The 21,484-nt window shown below is 36.7% G+C and overlaps 1 protein-coding gene across 8 annotated transcripts in view; it reads left to right on the forward strand.

Annotated features, from left to right (window-relative positions):
* The window catches only part of CDK14 (cyclin dependent kinase 14), a 314,718-nt gene that overhangs the window by 176,832 nt on the left and 116,402 nt on the right, over nt 1-21,484 (forward strand). For all 8 annotated transcript variants that reach the window (XM_085573088.1, XM_085573092.1, XM_085573090.1 and 5 more), the window contains 2 exons: nt 4,817-4,937; nt 15,979-16,072. In XM_085573088.1, the coding sequence (XP_085429214.1) occupies nt 4,817-4,937; nt 15,979-16,072 (215 nt within the window). The remainder of the gene's footprint in view (nt 1-4,816; nt 4,938-15,978; nt 16,073-21,484) is intronic.

Genomic DNA, 21,484 nt, shown 5'->3' on the forward strand with positions numbered 1-21,484 from the left:
AGGTAATTTATCTTACTTGAGAGGAATTTAACTCAGATGCTCTGGTAAAGCTTCATGAAGTTGGAGACAGATGCATTCAGCAAGCAGCAGAGGGACCTAAAGACTGCAGGACACTTTTGATTGCCAGGAACTGGCTTTTGACCACTGACCACTTCATTGAAGCAGTGCCAGTGTCTCCACTCATTTTACTTTTTTATTTTTTGTTGTCACTCAAGTATTCACTGAATAAATGTGCTTCTGTTGGAAAACGAGCAGCTGAGTAAATAGGTTAAGTTGACAGTTCATGATCTACAACAGAATACATTAGCAAAATTTTAATACTATTACTGACTCATAGCTACAGTTCAATAAGCCATTTACCTCAAATAAGTAATTGTTAAATAAACAAAACAGGAAGCTAAAAAAAGGACATAAATAAGCTGAATCAAGGAAAAGCAACAAGAAAAACACTTTATTTTTTAGTATGCTTGCTAGAGCCTTTTTAAATATATCTAAATCAAAAAATAAACTGCTCAAAACTTTTAAAGTACAATAGAAAGGGAAACCATGCACATGGCTGCTAAGCCTTTGTTTTTGCAGACATGACTGGTTTTCTCATTTGCAGAATCATATTTGCTGTGAACAAAGGCTTCCCAATTGTCATATGAAGTTGACTAGGAAGCTATCCTGCAGCTAGAAAGGTATCAAATATTAATATTTGTGCTCATGTAGCCAAAGATGTGTCAAGTCTGGATGTAGCTGCAGTCTCTTGTACAAACCAAATACAATTTAAAAATTACAGTGATAAATCAGTGCAATATGTTATGTCAATAACTGATCCTAGGTAAAATCAGATACATCCTCTGAGTCTAAGATACAGCCAGGTGAAGCGGAGACAATTGTGTTTACCAAGCAAGAAAATTTCTTCTTAAAAAAAGAAAAAGTTTTTTTTTTTAAGTTCAGAGTAGGAGGCAGCAGGGGATTTTCTTTGTTAAAGGCATAAACATACATAGGCATAGATCATTCACTCTGTATTTTAAATGCGAGGTTTCCCAGGTTTTTGTGAGCTGTTGTTTAATGAATGAGTTAAAATTAAGTTGTGGTTTGTACCACAGAGCAGCTAGATGATGTTCTGCAAGCCTTGCAGTATGTAATGCATCAAAACAGTTTCTTCTTTCATTTTGGGTAAATAATGGTCATAAGAAGTCAGTGCCTGGAGAACATTAAACATTGTCTGCCCTTCCCATAATTACATACAAGTTCCCCAGTGGCTCTGACACAACCTTAATTTTCAAAACTGGGATTTATGCTTGGATTCCTTCTCTCAAAATAGGGCTGCAACAGCAGGACATATGTTGCCCTTTTATTTTTTGTAAGACACAGGAATCAGAGGGGAGTTCACTGCTTGTCAGGAAATCCTTCCTCCGCCTTCCCAGGCTCAAAGAGTGCTCAGGCTGCAATATGTAAATATTGTGTGCTCACCTCATGATCCGCCACTTACCTTTGGCTTTTATGTGCATGGGCCATTAAGATTTGAAGTTTTGATGATTCCCTATAAGCTCTGTTTTTTTAAAAATGAGATTGTCATTCTTCCTGTAGTGTAACCATGGAAACAGACAGGGAACCCTAAAAGAAAGTGATCGAACATGCTGTGCTAATTAATCCTACCCTTCAGTTTTCTTTCAGTTGAAGGATGTGCTTAAATAAATTTTGCATGAGTAAGCATATTTGGATATGCAAAGAGGTATAAAATATGTAGCAAGTTTTCTTGCAGAAGGATATCTGGAAAAACCCTGGTAACTGTCATCTATTTGTATCTGGACCATCCAAACAAGAAATGCAGTATCTTGGTGTTTCAAATATACATTTTGATAGCATTCTTTTTACACTGTAAATATATCTGAAAGATTAGAGTATTTTTTTCATATCTCATGTGTAATGAGATACATTTGCATTAATTTTGAGTGAAAGTGTTCATTATTGCTAAATGTATTCTTTATGCAGAGCAGAGAATTATTCAGAAAAAGCAGAGGTTGCTCCCTCCTTGTGAGAAAGCAGCTTCTCTGAGGCATTAGCCTGATTCAGGTTCTGTCAGTCCTGCACAAGGGGAGTGAGTGACCGACTGAACAGTGGGACTGTGTCAAATTTTCCCCTTCCAAATTTTAGCTTTTGTAAGTATTTTGCTTGGTTTTCACTCCTGCTTTCCATTTTCCCTTTTACTTTCCAAAACAGTGTATGTGGCCAACTAGGAAACCAATTGGCCACAACTTAAAACATGTAGCCTGTACTGATAAGCCTTTTCTTATGGTTTAATTCAAACTAGAACACCTCTTAACATGGTGGTGCTGTCTGATTCCCATGTGGGGCCTCAGCTTGCTTTTACAAATTAAGATTTTGTTTAAATGTTTCTCACTTCTGTTAATGATCCTCTTATAACTGAGAAACCAGGTGCAGTGGCCAACCTCAAATGAAACTTTCGTAGTGTTTGTGAATGAAGAATGGATTAAAGAAAAACATTCAGTTTTCCAGCAGGCTGGGACTAGCCCAGAAGGACCATTCTTTGAAAATAAAATGGATTTTCATTAATCTGGAATGGATTAGAGGTGAAGGAAATCTAGAAGCAGTATACTGAGGAAACAGCATGGACAGCATTCCCAGCAGGTGGGGGGGACTGCTTCCACGCAGTCGCAGGAGGGGAATAAAGGTGTGCTTTGGCTGACTATAAGACCTGCAGAGATGCATCCTTATCAGTAAAGTGGCAGAAGCCAGCTGGCAACCATGGTTATGATATTATTATTTGCAACATGATTTCTGATATGGACAGTTGAATACTCATTTATCTCTACATGGAAGGTTTCTGGAATGTGTGGATCAATGGCTTTGTGTCGTGAAAATTTGAGTTTGTCATCCTACAAGCTCTAAAGTTTTTTGACAGTTTTCCCTGAAATACATGATGTGGCTTCTTCAAGAGGCCTTTCCTCTGCCTTGGTTATGCCTCTTCTCCTAGGAAAACTTGGTAGAAGATTAAAATTTGCAAACAAATTTAGTCTTTCTCAGACAAAACCGATGGGGAGGGCTCAGAAAGGCAAAAAGGATGGAATCATTCACCATCCAGACTTCTCAAATCCTCTCATAATTTTTATATTGCTTAGTAGTAGTTGGTCCATATCCACAAATATGGTGGATATCCTGGTCCATATCCAGTAGCAGGGAATACTGTTTCAGTTTAGTCACATGGAATATTGATGCACAGAAACTCAGCTAATGGTTCTGTGTGCTAGGAATAGGAACTGCTCACCAGTTAGAGCTGTTGGTGGTTGCTGATTTCCTAGAAGCAAAAACCTTAATCTGGAGGCAGAGACACTGTGGAACACATGATGTAACCTCTCCTCTTTGGGGCTGTACCTGGCCAGCCCTGGATTGTCTTTGTAAGCCAAATCGTTCATCAAGCTGATGGACAGGTGCACAAACCTTAAAGAAATGGAGGTCTGCAAATTTAAAAAATAGGTATTCATGTTTCAAATGTAATTTTTAAAAGAATAGATCATTGCATACAATTCAGATTATTCCCCTACACTGGTCTAATTGCTATAATCAGCTGATAATGCAATCTGCTGGCAAGATTGGCCATCATTGCTATGGAGATATATTCACTTATAGTAAATATTCATAAATAGCTTTTCTAGCGTATCAAGAAGAAAGGGGCAAAGGATTCTCTTTTGCACTCTTTCAGGAATTCTCATGTTGCTTATTTCTTTCTGAGTGTATGACTTCGCTTCTTTGTTTCTGTAAGGTGTAACACATGACCTTCTGTTATAGTAATTCCATTTATTTTCTGAAAGGAAAACCAGTAGTTCAGGAAGCACCCAGTACTGCATTCTCCTGATTTCCATTACTGGACATGCAATGTCCAGTGTTCCCAGCAAGGAAGTGGATGTTCTCAAGGCGGTAGCTAGGATCAGCTAATTTAGAAAAAGCATTTTCAGGCCCGTGATAGGAAGAGTCACTTTAGCCCGGAAGATCTTTTTCCATTTCTGGAGGAGAGAGTCCTCTATAGGAGAAACATACTTGTAAACTTCTCTGTTTAGCATATGATGATTGCTCTTTTACATAGATTGTGTAGTAGCATGAATTATTTTAAATGACTGACAGGCTTAAAACACAATTATTGTAAATATATCTTTGGTAGGCCACAGATTTTATTGAAATGATTTCTGAAATTGGAGCACTGCCAATATGCAATTCTTGAGAGAGAAGATTTTTTCACACACCATTTTCTGCTGTATTGCTGCAATATTAATATTTATTTGAATTGTAATGTGTAAGTGTGTCTACAGCTTTCAAACATAAACTTGAATAAGCAGGCTGGTCTTTGCAGTGCAAGCTGTTGAAGGTTTCCTAGGCTTCCCTAAGAAGCTAAATCTCATCTGTGGCATCATTTGTCTGGGAGTTTCTTTTTCTAAATAACACCGAAATGGAAGACTATTTGTGCCTCAGGATGAGCAGTTAATGGCAATTAAAATATTTGTTTATTTGTCTTTTATTTAGGTATACCACTGTATATCTTTGCATCTCTCCTGGGCTTGTGGTTGTCATTATGAAAAGCATATTTTATTATCCCTTCATAATATTCACAGCTCTGTTTAGCCAGAGATAGATGCTGTTTAATGATAGATGCTACCATTAAGTAAAGTACTCCAGTTATGGAATAAAAACACTTTTGCAACATGCCTGTCACATTATGTGATAGGTGCTCATATATCCTTTTAGATTGTAACTGTACAGCAAACAATTTCTTTGCTTTGCTGACATTAATTTATTTGTGTTTACCCCACAGGTCTTGCAAGAGCTAAATCAGTTCCTAGTCATACATATTCCAATGAAGTGGTAACCCTATGGTACAGGCCTCCAGATGTCCTTCTGGGATCAACAGAATATTCCACCTGCCTTGACATGTGGTAAGTGTAGATCTATGTAGATGCTTCAGCTCTTGGTTTTTTAAGACATGTAAACCAAATATACAGTGGGATCATTGGTACAGGTTAAAAAACATATATGTAGTGATATGTGTGGTTCATGCAGTGTTTCCCTGAAGGAATCCCCTCCTGCCACCCCACTGGCTGGCACCTGCTACCAGCTGTTGACAGTCACAGAAGTCACAGAATCAATAGGTTGGAAGAGACCTTCCAAGATCATTGAGTCCAGCCCATGCCCTCACACCTCTACTAAACCATGGCACTGAGTGCCACATTCAGTCTTTTTTTAAACACATCCAGGGCTGGTGACTCCACCACCTCCCCAGGTAGACAATTCCAGTACTTTATGACTCTTAATGTGAAAAACTTTTTCCTAATATCCAACCTATATTTCCCTTGACACAGTTTGAGACTGTGTCCTCTGCTTCTGTCAGTTGCTGCTTGGAGATAGAGACCAACCCCCACCTGACCACAACCACCTTTCAGGAAGTTGTAGAGAGTGATAAGGTCACCTCTGAGTCTCCTTTTCTCCAGGTTAAACACCCCCAGCTCCCTCAGTCATTCCTCACAGGGTTTGTGTTCCAAGCCCCTCCCCAGCCTCGTTGCCTCCTCTGGACGTGCTCAAGCATCTCAACATCCTTCCCAAACTGAGGGGCCAGAACTGGACACAGCACTCAGGGTGTGGCATCATCAGTGCCGAGCGCAGGGGAAGGATGACCTCCCTGCTCCTGCTGGCCACACCATTCCTGATACAGGCCAGGATGCTCTTGGTGCTTTGCAAGAGATTGTAGTCTGACTTCTGTAGCCTCAGTGTGTGGCACTTTCCTGTGGTGTGAAACTTGTTTTGCAAAAGGTAGACTTTCACCATGGCCACTTGTAGCAAGGAGAAAACCAGAATTCTCTGGTTGTGAGCATAAAACCTCAGTTCTTAATCTACTGTATTTGGTAGCAGTTAATATTGTTGAATAGTTTTCTTTCAAACCTACAGATTTTATTTAGACTTGCAGGTATAGAAGAATAGTTTGATTTGTATAATATATATCACCTTGCTCATTTTTGATTACATAATTTAGTCCTGTGTTGAGCAAGGAACAAGGAAGGTATTTGGTTTTTTGACTATTAAAATCAATCTGAAACGCCTTAATTTATTTTGTAGTTTTTGAGGTGGTAGGATCTCTGTAATCTGTACAAATTCTGAAATATGGAAAAAAAATCCTCTTCCTTACAAGGAAAGGAAGATGCTCTGGAATATATTGGGGTTTTATTTGATTGCTTGTTTGCTTTGAGGTTTTTTGGATTGGTTGGGTTTTGGATTTTTTAATGCATATATACTTTTAAAATATATATATACTTTTTAAATCTTCACAACTCAATCTTTGATAAAAAATTCTACTGAGGAATTTTCATAAAAGTACAGTAATTTTTTTGCAGTTCACTGAAATATCTTTCTTTAATACAGGTAAACCAAAGTTAGAATTATGATAATATTAAAATCAAGGGGTAAAATAAGTTAAAAGCACCTTATATTTTCATATGGTATGTGAATAATATTTTTAAGGTAATCTTGCAGTGTAATACTGACACTGAAGACCTAGCAGTAAAATTTTTTGGCTGGGGAAGGGAGCTAAACATGAGATTGTATTTAGTCCCATAGCTGAAATCAGAGATTATGGGATAAAAACAGGTTTTCCGGAAAAATCTCGACTCCTGGGGGTGTGATTTAGAAATCACAGGATTGTTTGATGTGAAGGGGTTACAGAGTATAAATACTAGAATATCTAATACTGAAGTGAGTGGTTAGTATAACTGGGCCCTGGCTGCTGCAGTTCCTTGAGCTCTAAGGGAAAGTGAACCAAGAGGTAAAAAAGGCCAGTGAGAAAACTCCAGATGTGCCCACTGTGATACTACAAGTGTGCCAGGAGGGCAAAGGCAGCATCTTCTGTATCGTCTGGTTTTCCTCAGACCATTCTCCATTCCACAGGTCTAAAATAATTTCCTTCTGCCTCTCAGTTTCTTACCTATCCTAAAACTGTCCTGTTTTCCTAAATATCAGGTTCAACCTGGTGTCTTCACAGGTTGCATACAATCTCTGCAGCCCATCTGCTCCTGATGTTCTACAGTCACCTCTTTTCCAAGTAATACCTCAGATGCCCTCAGCAAGAAGCTCAGCTTGCTTGGGGTGAGGCAAGACAGCTGACTCAGAGAATGGAAATAGCTGGGAGAGATAAATAGTCCTTTCTGCTCACCTTCCCATAGTTTCCTCTACATATGTTCAGTTCGTGAGCCCATTGTATTCCTGTGTGTCTGCACACACATGAGTCAACTTGTAAATTAGAGACAATATACAGAAACAGCCAGAGAAAAATTTTAATGCTTTAATAGGGCAAACTGCTCAAAAAAGCACTTTAAAATGCTTTCTTTTAGTTAAAAGCAATATTGGAAACTTATTGTTTTACTTTTCCCAATTAAAAAAACACTGCACTGTGAAACTGATCAAAGAATTGTAAAACATTTTTTATTGTTGCTTTATTTTTTTCCATAAATAAAAATGGTTTTCTCCAAAGCTTGTCAAAAATAGATCTTTTAACATTCCCCCCAACAATGATTTTAATAAAGAGGTATTAGAAGGTCCAACCAAAATATGTGGTGCTCCTGTAATAAAGATTAAGTCATGTAGCTAATTAAAAACATTTAAAAGCTACTACATCTGCAGACTTGCAGCATGTCCTTCATAATCGTATATTTACATTCAAATTAGAGGGGCAGCAGGGAGATCAAGGAAGGACTTTAAATGCTACTTTGGCAATCTAGGTCATTATTTTGTTTTCTGACAAAAAGGACTTGAGTACTGGGGAAGACTACAATAGTTGCATCTTCAGTGATATCAATAAATTATGTTCTCTTGCACAGAGCATTTTATAAAGGCCTAAAAAAAATCCTGGTGCTCAGGGATCAGAGGTGTGTGTTCTGTTGCAAACGAAAAACAATGTCAAATTCCTCTTGTACTCAATTTGTAGCCCTTACAATATTTTTTCTGCCCTGTACAAACGGAAGAACTATGAAGGGCTTAGGAAAAAGGGACCTAGTAATACAGTTTCTTTCACATGGCAGCAATTTGTGCAGGGGCTCAGCCACGTCAGAAATCAGATGAGAGCAAATGTGAACTGTGTGTGACAGAAGAGCTGTAGATTTTTACATCTGTGCTTTGCTGGCTTGCCTGAGACAGCAGTTCAGTTTGACTGTGAGGTGTAGCTGCCTGCTAAGGTCACTTGTGCTTACTTGGCACATCTGACTGAGCTCTGCTGGAGCCCAGGCAGCCTTGGGGCTGTGCTTACACAATGGTTGTACAGAGCTGAGCCATAATTACATTAAAGCCATTTAGTGGCTTCCCAGAGTGGGAGGAAGGGAGACATGGAGAAACCTGTCTACCATCAGATTCCAAGATAATTTGGTAATTTGTTATCAAAAGTGTGTTTGTAGCATTAGCATTTTTATGCAATTACTGGCATTATGTCCTTATGGCAGATAGTGTGTGCTCTCCTGTGTCGTTGTTGATGATCTACATTATGACAAAACTAGGCAGCCACTTCACTAAATATTTAAATAATGTTAAGGTAGAAAGCACAGCTGTTTCCTCTATTTAGAGAAAAGAAAAAAAAAAAAAAAACAGGGCTTTTTCTATAGCCATGATAAATGACATTTCATGGTGGTTCCTCGGGAACAGAAAGTGAGGCTCCCACAGAGTAGAAGACCAGCTGCATGAAAAAAGAGTCCAAATATTAACCACTGGACAGTGGCTGGGAAGCAGGTGGCAGAGGCTGTGGGCTATTTTTACACTTCATTTGCTGGTGTAGAGAATTAGAATAGTAACTAAAAGCTAATGATCCACATGAAATGTTACATTTTCCTGCATTCTTTTTTAAATAGCCACTGGTATTAAAATAATATTAATGAAGATGTACATGCAATAGTGGTGTCAGGCTGGTGATGGAAATCAGTATGTCAGGATTTGTGATTTACTGCTGACAGTGTTTGATACAGTAGCATTATATGAATCCATTATGCTACCCACAACTGCATCAAAGAGTTGTGATAACCTTTGATATAGCTTTTTTTTCCCTCCACCTTAGTGAGGACTTACTAGTAGCTAGGAAAATGGTTTTGCATTGCCTCTGGTGTAACTTGCCCTAATCCTTGAATTTTACAGTCCTTTGAAAGTCAATGCAAGGAAAATAGGCTTCAACACATAAAGGGTTTATGGATTACTAAAACCCATATGTAAGTAACACAGGAACATAGGGGAAAAAAATCCGTAAATTAACCTATTCTATTTGTTCCTTACAGGGAGAATATTATATTAGTAAATGAAGCAATTTAAAGAGGCTATTAAATCCATTTGATTCTGGTAATGCATGCACTGCTGCTACATCTGGGTTGCTTACATCAAGAAGTCACCAGGGATATTTTATTTTGAAGTGCAGCTGTCTTTAAACTGTGTTTGCTAACAGCTGGCAATTTTTTTGCATATTCTGATGTTTTGTTTATAAAAAAATACACTCTTAGTCACAGTATATGTAACCAAAGCAGTCATGAGCTGGGATATATTTTAAATTCACTTCTATTAACTAGCATCAGCTATGTTTAGTATTGCAAAAGAAATAAATAAAAAAACTAGGCCAGTAAAATGTTACAAAATTCCTTCTTAAGTCACCCTTCTTTATCTTTGTTATATCTAGGTTGTTATACATGATTTCAAATCTGAGTTTAATTTAGGGAAAACTGTTCATACAAAGTTTTTCTGTTGTATTATTAGAAAAATAAATGGTATGTGATAACACACCACTTTTCACACATAGCCTGCTAAGAGTGTGGATTTGAGTACTCACTATAATTCCATGCATGCTTTCATGAATATTTGACCAATGAAGACCTGCCACCATAATTAAGACATTCATTACATAAAAATTGATTTGGTCTTAGACACAAATGCACCAAATTATGGTTTTTACACGAGGGACATTACAAAGACATTTTTAGCCTGTTTCTCTTGTAAATGGTTTGCAGTGAGAGAAATGTGAGAGCAGTAGTCCCAGTATGCCCTGAAGAAATACTTCTTGGGGCTTGAGAGAGAAAACAGCATAGGGCAAATTAGCTCTTTTGCCCTTGATGAGCCTCAGGATTATGACTTCCACTCCAAAGAAATGCTAATGTGTAGGATTAGGGTATAAAGGTAACATTGCAGTAACTATAAAGGTATTGTTAATAAAATTTCTCTCTCTGTCAGTGAGTTCTTCAAAAGTTTTATCAGCCAAATTAGCTTTTGATTGGAAAATTCTATAGGATCCAAATTCATAGAAATGCTTTGTGTGAGGAAGTGAGGAACTGTCTGGGTCTGTGGTCATGGGAAATGCATTTCAGTTCCTGAAATGCTGAAATCTAAAATCCACTTTTATCCATTTGCAACACCAGATTTGCTGTTACTTTTTTATTGCTAGAAATATGTTTCCTATGTGTAAGGAAAATGCATTATAAAAGTATCTGGATGCAGAAAATGAGGAAGTACATGTTCAACAAGAAAGTGTCTCTTGGCAAAATGCTGCTCAAGTTTGAGTATTTTATTTTCCTGAGCTTATTTTCACTCTGCTTTTATAGAATGAGTGAATCCAATAGAAAGAATCCCACAAGAAGGGATCATGTACATTTTAATCCTTCATTAATATAGTATTTCTTAATATAGAAACTGAGTATTGCTACAAAGCAAAAAAAAAAAAAAGAACAAAAAAACCTGGAGCTTTTATTTCTAGGTATTCAGTGACACATGCATGAACATGACCACTCTATTCTTTTGTAAGTACAATTACTTCAAATCTGACTATAAAGAAATACCTTGAGCTATCAGTTTAGTTTTCATTCATTGCATATGCTTCCTGCACAAATTTTAATGGTTTTTGTCATCATGAAAGGGAAATTTTGGTTATCTTATTATTTCTGAGGTGACAACTGCTGTTTGCCTTATTGCCATTGTATTTTTATCAGACTGTATAATCCATTAGATGTTATTTCTTATATATCAAAGAAAGACAAATTCCAACCAACATGAATAGACATTTTAATGAAAGACAAATTCCAACCAACTTCAACATTTGTGGATATTTTGGTAGTCTTCTGCAGTAGAAATAAATCAGATTTTTGTCAGTTAAGGAGAAAAAAGTCCTTTGTTTTACATTCCTTTCCCCCCAAGTTTGTTTTCATCATTGTGTTGATAAGCAGGATGATGAAGAAATATGACATTTTTTCCTGAATAAATCAGACAAGATAAAAATCTCTTTGTCCTTACAACATGTATATTACCAGGATTTTATGGAAGATGCTACAGTATTGCATCTTGGTGACAAATCCATAAAAAAAGTATAGCAGCAGGATTTTGAAGGGGAGTGTGTGTAGGTTTTGTAGGGTTTTGTTTGTGGTTTTATTTGTTTGTCTGTTTGCTTTTTAATTCTGATATATTTAGCATTACAAACAGTGTGTAGTTTGGGAAGCTTGAATGTTGTTCCTTTGAATTTCAGAAATCTCACCAGGGATTACTGAAAGGAATTACTTGGCTTTCATAAAATGCCTTCCCCCTCTGAAGCCAAACCCTGCACATAGAAAACAGGCTTAATGACTAGATAAAAATATTACGTGAAGACCCAGCATAGGTTTTCATTGCAAAGGTCAGGCTGAATATTATCACCTGCACTGAGCCTGCTACAAAGCAGATCTGTTCAAGGCAGAATATTGAACACTTTAAAACATATATAGTAAGAATATAGGGTTTCTCTATACTTGATTTAAGTATAAACTAAAACTTGGTTTGGAAACAGCTCCTCATTCTGGAGTGTTTCTGTACTTTCTTTAATGGCTGCATCAAAGAAAATCATAATATTAACTGAAGGAACCATCCCTTACATATTGTGCCTTACAAAGCTGTTATACTTTTTTTCTGTTTGTTTTATAATATTCAAGTACAGATATGCTGGGGATTCTGTAGCAATAAGGATCTTTGTTAGACAGAGACAGAAATGAGAATCCCTAAGCTAAACCCATAAAACCAATCTACCAGTAAGAAAGTTAATTTTAAGGGAATTCCCTTCTGAATTATAAAAGCTGTGCAGAAAAAGGCCAACAAAAAAAGAAGGTTTCTGAGGCATTCAACTTCATTTTTACAGGCTCATTTACTATGTCAATTGAAATGCAGGAGAAGCCATTCAGCTGTGCTAGTAACTCCTACTCTATATAAGGCAGTACAGTGATAGCTAAAGTCCCAGGAAATCAAGCAGGACGATAGAAGAGCAATATTAGATGTCATGACCATGTATGTTCTCATCAATATATATGTAAGTTTAGTCATGCTTTTTGTCATCAGAGAGTAAACCACCCATTTCAGCATTATATGACTTTTACTTTGCAAGTTTAACCTCTGCCATTGCAAAGGAAAGATCTCTGAACAACATTTTAGCATTATATGGCTTATTTTTCCAAACTCAGAAGTCCTATAAAGAGAATAGGAAAATCCAAACTGAATACACCAAAATTTGTTAAGGTAATATTCTTTTGTCAAAAATTATTTATATGTGCTTCCTGAAAATGTCATTGTATGGTGAACATGCATAAATTTACCTAAATAACATACCCTTGAGATGCATGCACCTTAAAAGCCTCTATTTCATGTTTTAAATAATCTTTGCATCATTGAAACTAGAGCTGGGACTGGTGTATGTGATCATCCTGTCCACTCTACTGTTAATTCAAATCTGTTTACTGAAGAATATTCTTAAGTATTTCAGCTTGTCTAGTTTTACATTACAGTAAGTGGGTTTCAAGTCCATTGGGAGACTGGGATATAGCACAATTGTTAATTGTATTTCCCTAATACTCACCCTAAAATTTCTATTTCCTAAAGGCATTCTGCTATTTCTAGTTATACTATTTTGGATCTACCTGCAATTCTGGGAACCATTAAAATCCTAATCAGTTCTACCCTGTCCTTCGTTTTGCGTAATTTTAAATACAGATTCATCACATTCTCCCTTGACCCTTGGGTTTTCTTGTAGCCAAGAATGACATAATTTTCTTAATTTTTTCCTCAAAACCCAGTTTTTCTGACATTATAATAGTTTTTGCTTTGTTCAAAAACACCTCGAAACTGTTTAAAAGTTTGTGAGGTCTACAAAAACAAGACAAAATTTCAAGGCCTTGTAGAGGTGTTATTTCTTTTCTGGTTTGCAGTGTGTGCACTTAAAGTTTGCAATGCAGGGATCCCATTACAGACTCAAGTTTCTACTTACTGTGATCCTAAAATTCAGCAATACCCCTATGACATCTAAAATACCATCCAGCAATCTTTAAGCCATTATGTGTTGTTATGGCTTTCTGGGTCTTTCCTATCCATTTCCTAGTTCAACATCATACTTCTTCTGTATTACTATTTTCATTTTTTTTAGTATTAATTTAAACTTCTCTTTCTATTTACTTACTCACCAATGTGTTGAACACCATAACCTTTGAAACCAAACTTAAGCTTAATTTTCAAGTGGGCTGAAGGGAACAGCAGTCTTCCAGATCAAATCTTGAAGGCTGCTTATATTTCTCTCCCCAATTATTATAATACCCTTTTGATTTTTGTATTAGGTGTTTATTTAACTCCATGACTCTTTTATTTCAGCTTGCCACTAAATGGAATTCTAGGCTGCACAAGAGTCCAAGACATATAATAGGATACAGGATATATATAATAGGATTCTTCTTTCCAAGCAGGAAATTTTTATTCAGTTTTTCTTGCTGTTCCTACTTGGTTTCTTTGCTTATACTTGTGTCAGAACCACTAAAAGTGGAAAAATTTATAAATAATGTAAAGCAATGCAAAATTTGGCAAAATCTTCCTGCTGCCCTTACTGCATTTCTGTTCAAACAGCTAGATGAAGATTCTTTGAAGATTTGTATATGCTCTCAAGTGATATGCTGGTTTAATCAAATGCCTGTTTTCTGGTTACAAGAATAGAACTGTGATCCTCTTTTCTTTAGTCTAAGTTCTATTGTTTTATTGCTCATCTTGAATAAATGGCTCCTGGCTAAATCTCAAATTTTTCCTTGCCTGAGATGCTGGTACTGTTTATAAACATTTGACAAAGATATATTGTGCCTATCTGTGCCTAATGAAGCACTAACCAGACTAAATGATGAATGGCAGTTTAATCAATTCAGTTCATTTAGTAACCTGCAGAAGCATATGGAACATAAATTTTAACCTCTCTTTTATAAACACCTGATTTATTCTAAAATTTGCCGGCAACTATGCTTTGCAAAGTTTTCTTCCACTTTCTATGCCACGAGGAGCTTTACTTAATACATCTATGCTCTGGATTTTAGAATTAGAAAATGGTGATGTATATGTAATTTTCTTCTTCAAAAATTTGACTATCAACCCTCATTGTCCTGGAATGTACAATTGTTTCATTATTGGGTATTTGTCAAAGCCTGAGAGATGAGTAAAGCACAGGTTATTTACTGATACTTCTAGTTAAGTGGTATCTATAAGTACTCAGCTCTAGTCTTAATGAAAATATGCAACCTGTTTTCATTAAGTTGTTTTATTCTAGAACCGCTTCCTCACCAATATATATATACACACAAGTCCTAAAATTAAATGCTGCTTTCTGAATGCATCATCATGATGCATAAGCAATGAAAAAGTAGGTAATTACTACATTCCAAATAATTTACTTCTAAAAACAAAGTTAAATTAGAGGTTATTGATGTGATTTTTTTGGTACAGAAACAAAACTCTCAGTTTTAGGGGGAGGTGGTGCTGTAGTTAGTTGCAAATTCTTAGTTCATTTTGATATATGTTTTGGGGATTTAAACATATTATTACTTTGAGTGAAGAGTGTTTTTGTGTAGTTGCTTGCACAGACATGATTGTACAGCATATGTGGGTGTTTGCATGTGAAAGTTCTAGAAAAATGTATGCAGAAAAATGTAATTGAAGAAGTTGAAATATATAATCAAATTCTGCATCCTGTTGATAGCCAAAAGGGAAGTTTTCTTTTGAAATTATTTTTGCTGAGGAAGCAAGCAACCTTTGAGTTGTTTTCATCTGGAGAAGACACAAGTACAAGTTTGTAATTTGTTTTTCTTTTGAGATGCAGAAAGTTCACAGTTTATCTGGAATTTGAGATGGAGTCACAGAGGCTTTCCTCAACCTTTGAGAATGCATTCTTTGTGTTGTAGTTAGTGTGCCTCAGATATTTTTACTCTCTGATTTGCCAATACTTCCGCCAGTGGCTTAACTCAGTGGGATGAGGGGGACTCATGTGGAGTACGTTGTGTGGGAAACCAAGGACAGGAGCTGTAAAGGAGGTGGCTGGTGTGGGGAGAGGAAGGAGCCCATGGCTTCTCAGCCCTTTGCAGGACATCTCAGCCAGAGCTTCTGGGGAATGGGCTCAGCAACTTTTAAGCTTCTTTCATTTATACTGGAAGAGGGGAGAAGAAATTCCAAGCAAGTACATCCCCAAAGCATTTGGGTGGTAGTTAAGTTCAGTGCCTGTGAGCAGCCATGTGCCCTTTTCCTTTTTGCTCACCTTTTCCCAGATTCTTCTCCTCCTATGCTGAGTGTGCTTCCATGTCGTTGGTCTGACCCCGTTCAGCTTTTCCCAAGGATGCTCTCACTGCCATTCCCACATCTCCACAGTTTCTTCAGGAGCATAACTATTCTGCTTGGGAAGACTAACACAGAAATCAGCAGCTGAGCCTTTATTGGTCTCAACACTCACCAATGATATTCCTGCTACCTCTGTGCCTTTCTTCAAACACCTGAGAAGTGTTCATTTGTATACACTGATTTTAGCAAATGCACATTTGTCCTTCCCACTGGCATAAATCTAAAAAAATATTTAAAACTTGTAAAGGAGACAAAAACATTATTGTTGGCTTTTTGGTCTATAAAAAATCTTTCTAACCTTACCTTTATTTTTTCCTTCTGTAGGGGAGTGGGTTGTATCTTTGTAGAAATGATTCAAGGGGTCGCTGCTTTTCCTGGAATGAAAGACATTCAAGATCAACTTGAAAGGATATTTCTGGTGAGTTCTTTATTGCTGAAGTAAGACAACAAAGGATCAATTGATAGATGTTCACATGTTTCTTTGTGTTAGGAATTAAATTACCAATAAAGTCAAGGAGCAGAAGCCCAGTCCACAAGCTAGATACAGTTTCCTTGATACATTTTGTGTAAAAAGTTCTATTTATAATTTTTTTCACATAATTTTTTGTTTGTTTTTTGTTTTTTTAAACAAAGAGTTTTATGCAAGTGTGAAAAAACTTTCAAATGTTAGGCAATGGAAATCCAGACAGTTTGTCACCCTTACTTTGCAGAGGACTGCTCTGGATGGCCTTTTTAATATTCTACTTATATTGTAGTGTTAATGCCAAGTAGTTTTTTGTTATATAGATATATAAAGGAAAAGTAAGATAGTAAGTGAGGTGAGAAACAGGAATTCTGAAATCATGCCTAGATTCAGCAGGGATCCTTGGCTACAGCTTCTGCAGCCTGGTTAGGGCCTTCATGTGGGTTGCTCAAAGGCACTCGTGACACATCTACATTGTCAGTGAAAGAAAAGGTAATGTGTCTCAAAAGTAATGGTAATTTGTACATTTTTCTACCCAGGTTTTAGGTTTTGAGTTTTCTTTGTTCGCTTGGGATTTTATTTTCATTTGCTCTTTCTTCTGTTATGCTCTGGGTTTGTCCAGAGCAAAACAAAAGGGTTTGACCCCTACAGAAGGTTCAGGAACAACTTTTCCTGACCCCCAATAAAGGTTTGTATCTGCTCTGATGCCCTCCTGGGAGCTGTGCTGTTGTGGAGTGGGTTTGTTCAGGGAGGGCACTGCTGACCTGAGTGGCTCCTGGTGCTGTTGTGTGGTCAGCAGGGAAGGTATCGTAGGAGCAGCGTTTAACCCAATGTGTCAATCTCTGGGTTGCTTCTGACCATAAATTCAGGAGGGAAACATGAGCATGCCTGTGCTTTCAAAGGTTATTTTGTCAGTAGTCATTTATTTCAAATGCAGAGTATTTATTTGGTATTCTTTCTTGGTCCATGGGGAGAGGAAGAAAGTCTTTCATAATACGTTTAAAAAATTTACATTCTTCACTTTATTCAGCCTTGCTTGCACTCTGTCTCTTCTGTTGGGACATCAGGGAATTTAGCAAATGCTTTTAGGAATGACTCATAAAAATATCTCTCTAAAACAAGGCCATACTTGATTGTGATATAAATGTAACTCATTTTCTAGAAAATATTTGGTTTTTATGTCCTGTTGGCTAATACCCTGAAAATTCTGTGCTGTGAAAGAATGGCTATGCTGCAACATAGACAGGGAGCAGCAGTTCTGAGCAGTTCCTGTGATGTGTCTCATTGCTTTGCTTGCCAGCTTATGTATTTTAAGCTAGCAAATTCTGAGGCTTTTGTCTTTTAAACAAATTGTGCTTTTCATTTATTAATTTGAAATCTTCTTATTTATAGAACATGAAATTTGGAAATAATTAATTCCTCCTTGAGGGCTCATCTCATTTATTGCAGTAAAATCTGATTGACTGTTTTTGCTGTTGAAATTGCTGTTGAAATTGAGGGCACTTGTAACAGCAGAAATTAGGTTCTTCCTTTAGCAGGGCCTTATTTGCAATTTATTGTATGAGATTGTAAGATATAGTGCAAAGAGTGATAATGATGGGTGTATAATATAAATCTATTTTTGTATGCCTTCTGTAAACCTTTTTTATACTTCTATTTTTTTCTCTATCCTCACAACTATTTGCATGTTAAAATGCCAAGATAAATGCAATCTAAGATGAATTCTGAGGCCTGCCAATTATTTTAAATTTTGTTTTTAAACTGAAGTTGAAAACACTGAGAACAGTGTTGAAATAACAAGGGATAATTTATTGATACTCTTTCTTTAATTTGATCTTTTGCAAACCATCAAATAAATAGATAAAATTTTGGTCTGGATGTTTTATGATCCATTGCAAATGAGAGTTAATTTTAAATCACAATTAATTAGGCTTTCTAATGGTAGTGTCTAGTTACCATTAGCTAAATAGTTTCAATGGGTGCCTTCCTAATGTACTCTAACTATCATTAAGGCTTTAAGTTATCTATTTAAAAGTTATAAACCAGAGGATTATTCTTGTTTGGATTTGTATTTGAACAGAGGGATTAAATTCATTAATTCTCCAGTGAGTCATATATAGTAGGGTAGTTAATAGCACTGAAGAGCAAAGTGAATCAGGTTGTTTTACCAGATAACTAATATGATCGACTCCAACAGTGAGCACTTACATGGCTGTGAAAGAAACACGTCAGCCAATAAAAGACTTTTGCAGAAAAGAGTTCCCATAGTTTGTGTTTTCAGCACCCACCAGTGACAGTTCTCTTATAACAGAGGACTCTCTTCTGAAAATGGTGGAAGGTACAGTCCACCTTCACTCTGATCCAGTAATCCTTTTGTTCACAGCTTGGAACAAAAAGGAACATTGATCTTTGTCATATCTGCTGCTGTTGTTGCTAGTCATAGCTACATGTCCTTAGTGTGTAAGGAACCAGGTTGCAGCTCTTAGAGAATTGGTTACATTGTAGTACAAAACTGGAAAAATGTAAGAAATAGTAGCCAAGAAAAGTGATTAAAATTTAACATGAAAAATAATTTAAAAATATTAAATTACCAATTTCCTATTGTTTAGTGGCCATTATTATGTAAATGAAATTAAATACATTTTATGTACATTGTTTTAGTGATTATCAAGTTGAAATCAGAGAGATTCTCTAAATGTTTTACTGTATCTCTACTGCTGGCCTTCTTCACGTATTTACATAGCAAAAATAGATGCAACACACCACACCACATGTGTTTCTTCCTTATTATGAATGGTGTTTATTTACGTTTCATAACAGCTTAATTAAGTGATTGTGTATAGTAGATTGAGAACAATGGTTGATCTTTCAGTTTTGTTTAAGGACTTTTCTCTTTAAGCTTGTCTCGTCTGACTTGTATTGATTCAATTTGTGGGTTTTTAAATGGTAATATACCCTGATTCTCTATTTCTATTACAGCAGCTGTTTTTAATAAGCATACTCAGGTTCAGTTACAGCCACAAGCCTCAATAAAATAGCAAGGGTTTATACACAGGATCTGTTCTCAGAATCAGACCAGCACTTGGAGATGTTGATGAATAAGCAGCTGCAAGTTGTTATTGTCACACTTTGGATCTGATAACATGAATTCTTTTTTCTGCCTAAAATTAAAAGTGTTGATAAGTTCTTTTTAAAAAACTTGAAATGAGGTTTAACGGTGAATAAAGTGCCTTAATGCAGAGGTGTTTTGGTTTAATCAGTATGCAATTACATTTTTGCTCCTGCTTTTATCCTGCATGTTGAAACTGGGGTTACTTTCTGGATCAAAATGTGTCATGGAAAGTAAGAAAGGAAAGTGTAGTATCAAAGAATTAAATCATAAAGTCATTAAGGTTGATTCTAACCTTTGACTGAATACCACCTTGTCAACTAAAATGAAAGCATTAAATGCCATGTCCAGTCATTACCTGAACCCTTCCAGGGATGGTAACTACAGAACCTCCCTGGATAGCCAGTTCCAATGCTTGACAACAATTTTAGTGAAGAAATTCTTGCTGATGTCCAGCTTGAACCTCCCTGGGCGCAGCTTGAGGCCATTTCCTCTTGCTCTGTGGCTGGCTTTTGTAATTACAGCCTGTAAGAGCTAACAATTCTCTTGCCTCAAAGTACTAAACTAATGATGTGTCATCATCATTTCCAGCAAACTTTTTGCTTTGCCATTCTCCGAGACAAGCAGCTTAGGTTTTTGTTGCAAGGTGCTAAATCTGATGGACTGAAGACATGAAGTGGTAGTCTTGGCATTTCTACTTAGTCTTGCAGTATGTGCACAAGACAGGATGCAACTTTGATCAAGTGCACATTGAGCGGTTAAAATCATGAGAATAGGAAAAATATGTGAGGCAAGCTGTTGATTCAAAATAAAATTACACAAAATTGGGAAGTATCATTTGGCTTCTGATAAAGAGTAGCTAAGATCATTATCAGTAGTTTATTCCTGTTGATCATTTGTTAGCATACATATCTCTATATGCAAACTTTGAGTTTTTCACACCAAGGAGAATGTGCCATTGTAAATATAAAATTCAATTATGTCTAGAAGTTTAAGCTGCACCAAATGCCTTCAAGCTAGCCCTGTAACACGTAAAAAATTGACAGCTCCTTGGATCTGGTAAAGATCAGTATGAATTAGTAGAGTGTTAAAGCTGATTACACTGAGCAGCCTGCAGTATGCTTGTGCATGCCACACTGGAGATAGCAACTTAGTTACAGCTCTGATTTTTATATAAGCATGTGCTTTTATACTTGCTGTTCTTAACAGATTCAAAACAGATCAGAGTTGAATCTCTTGTGTTAGCTAAATTTTACTTCTGCAGAGATTTTTTTTTTAAAGTAGGAACATATTTCTCTCTTTCCTGTTTTACGTGAGCTTTCTGAGAGACACAGTTGATCAAAGTGAATTTTCCTCCCAGGCTCTGAAGTCTTCCCGATAAGGGAATAATCTGTGCATTGCCTGAACTTTAGCCTTGGTGCCAACTGCACAGCAAATTAGATTTCACTGCAAGAATAATGTACAAAGAGTTCTCCTGGTACTTTGTAGCTCTCTGCACAGGCAGGACAATGGCATTTAAAGACTGGTTTGTCTGAAAATGGGCATTCTCTCTGCAAACCTGGTTGTGGGAAGCATGTGCAGCACAGCAGCATCACACTGCAGGTAGGGTGTCACAGCAGGAGTGGGAAATTGCAGCCAGAAGCTTCTGTCTTTCCTGATACACGTATTGAACAAGCTGAGAGCTCCTCTCTGACATTAGATGCCATTGCTCTGTTGGGTACCATCATACACAGTATTAAAAAGTAATTAAAAGAGAACAATATGCATTGAGCCCAGCAGCCTGATCTGCCAAAGGGTGACACCAGAAACACCAGCTTTCCACATGGAGCTGTGCAGCAAAACACAAGAGTTTTCCATTTCAGATAGGTATGGAAAATGGCATTCTAATTTCAATGGGAATGGAAGTTTTTCTCCCATTATTAATGATTTAAAAGGCTAATAATATATTTTTATACATATATTCACATATGCTTGTAATATATGACTACAAGCCTGAAGTGTCTTGTAATATCATTACAAGGCTAGTAATGTTTCCTCCATGTCTGATGTTAACAGGCATTTGTGAAGCTGCAAAGCTTTCTCTCTGTAGTTCTGTATCTGAAGGTTTGCTTCATGTCACTGACATCCTCTGAAGCCTGGAATAATACTTTTCAAGTGCTTTTAAGCTTATGATGGATCCAAAGAAAATGTGCTTTCTGGTACATTGTATTAGTAGCATCTTTTGGCAATGCTAAACCCAAGGGAGGAGTACTTTAAAC

The sequence above is a fragment of the Lonchura striata genome, chromosome 2 (genome assembly GCF_050655825.1).
Source record: "Lonchura striata isolate lonStrDom1 chromosome 2, ASM5065582v1, whole genome shotgun sequence".
Classification (NCBI taxonomy): Eukaryota; Metazoa; Chordata; class Aves; order Passeriformes; family Estrildidae; genus Lonchura; species Lonchura striata.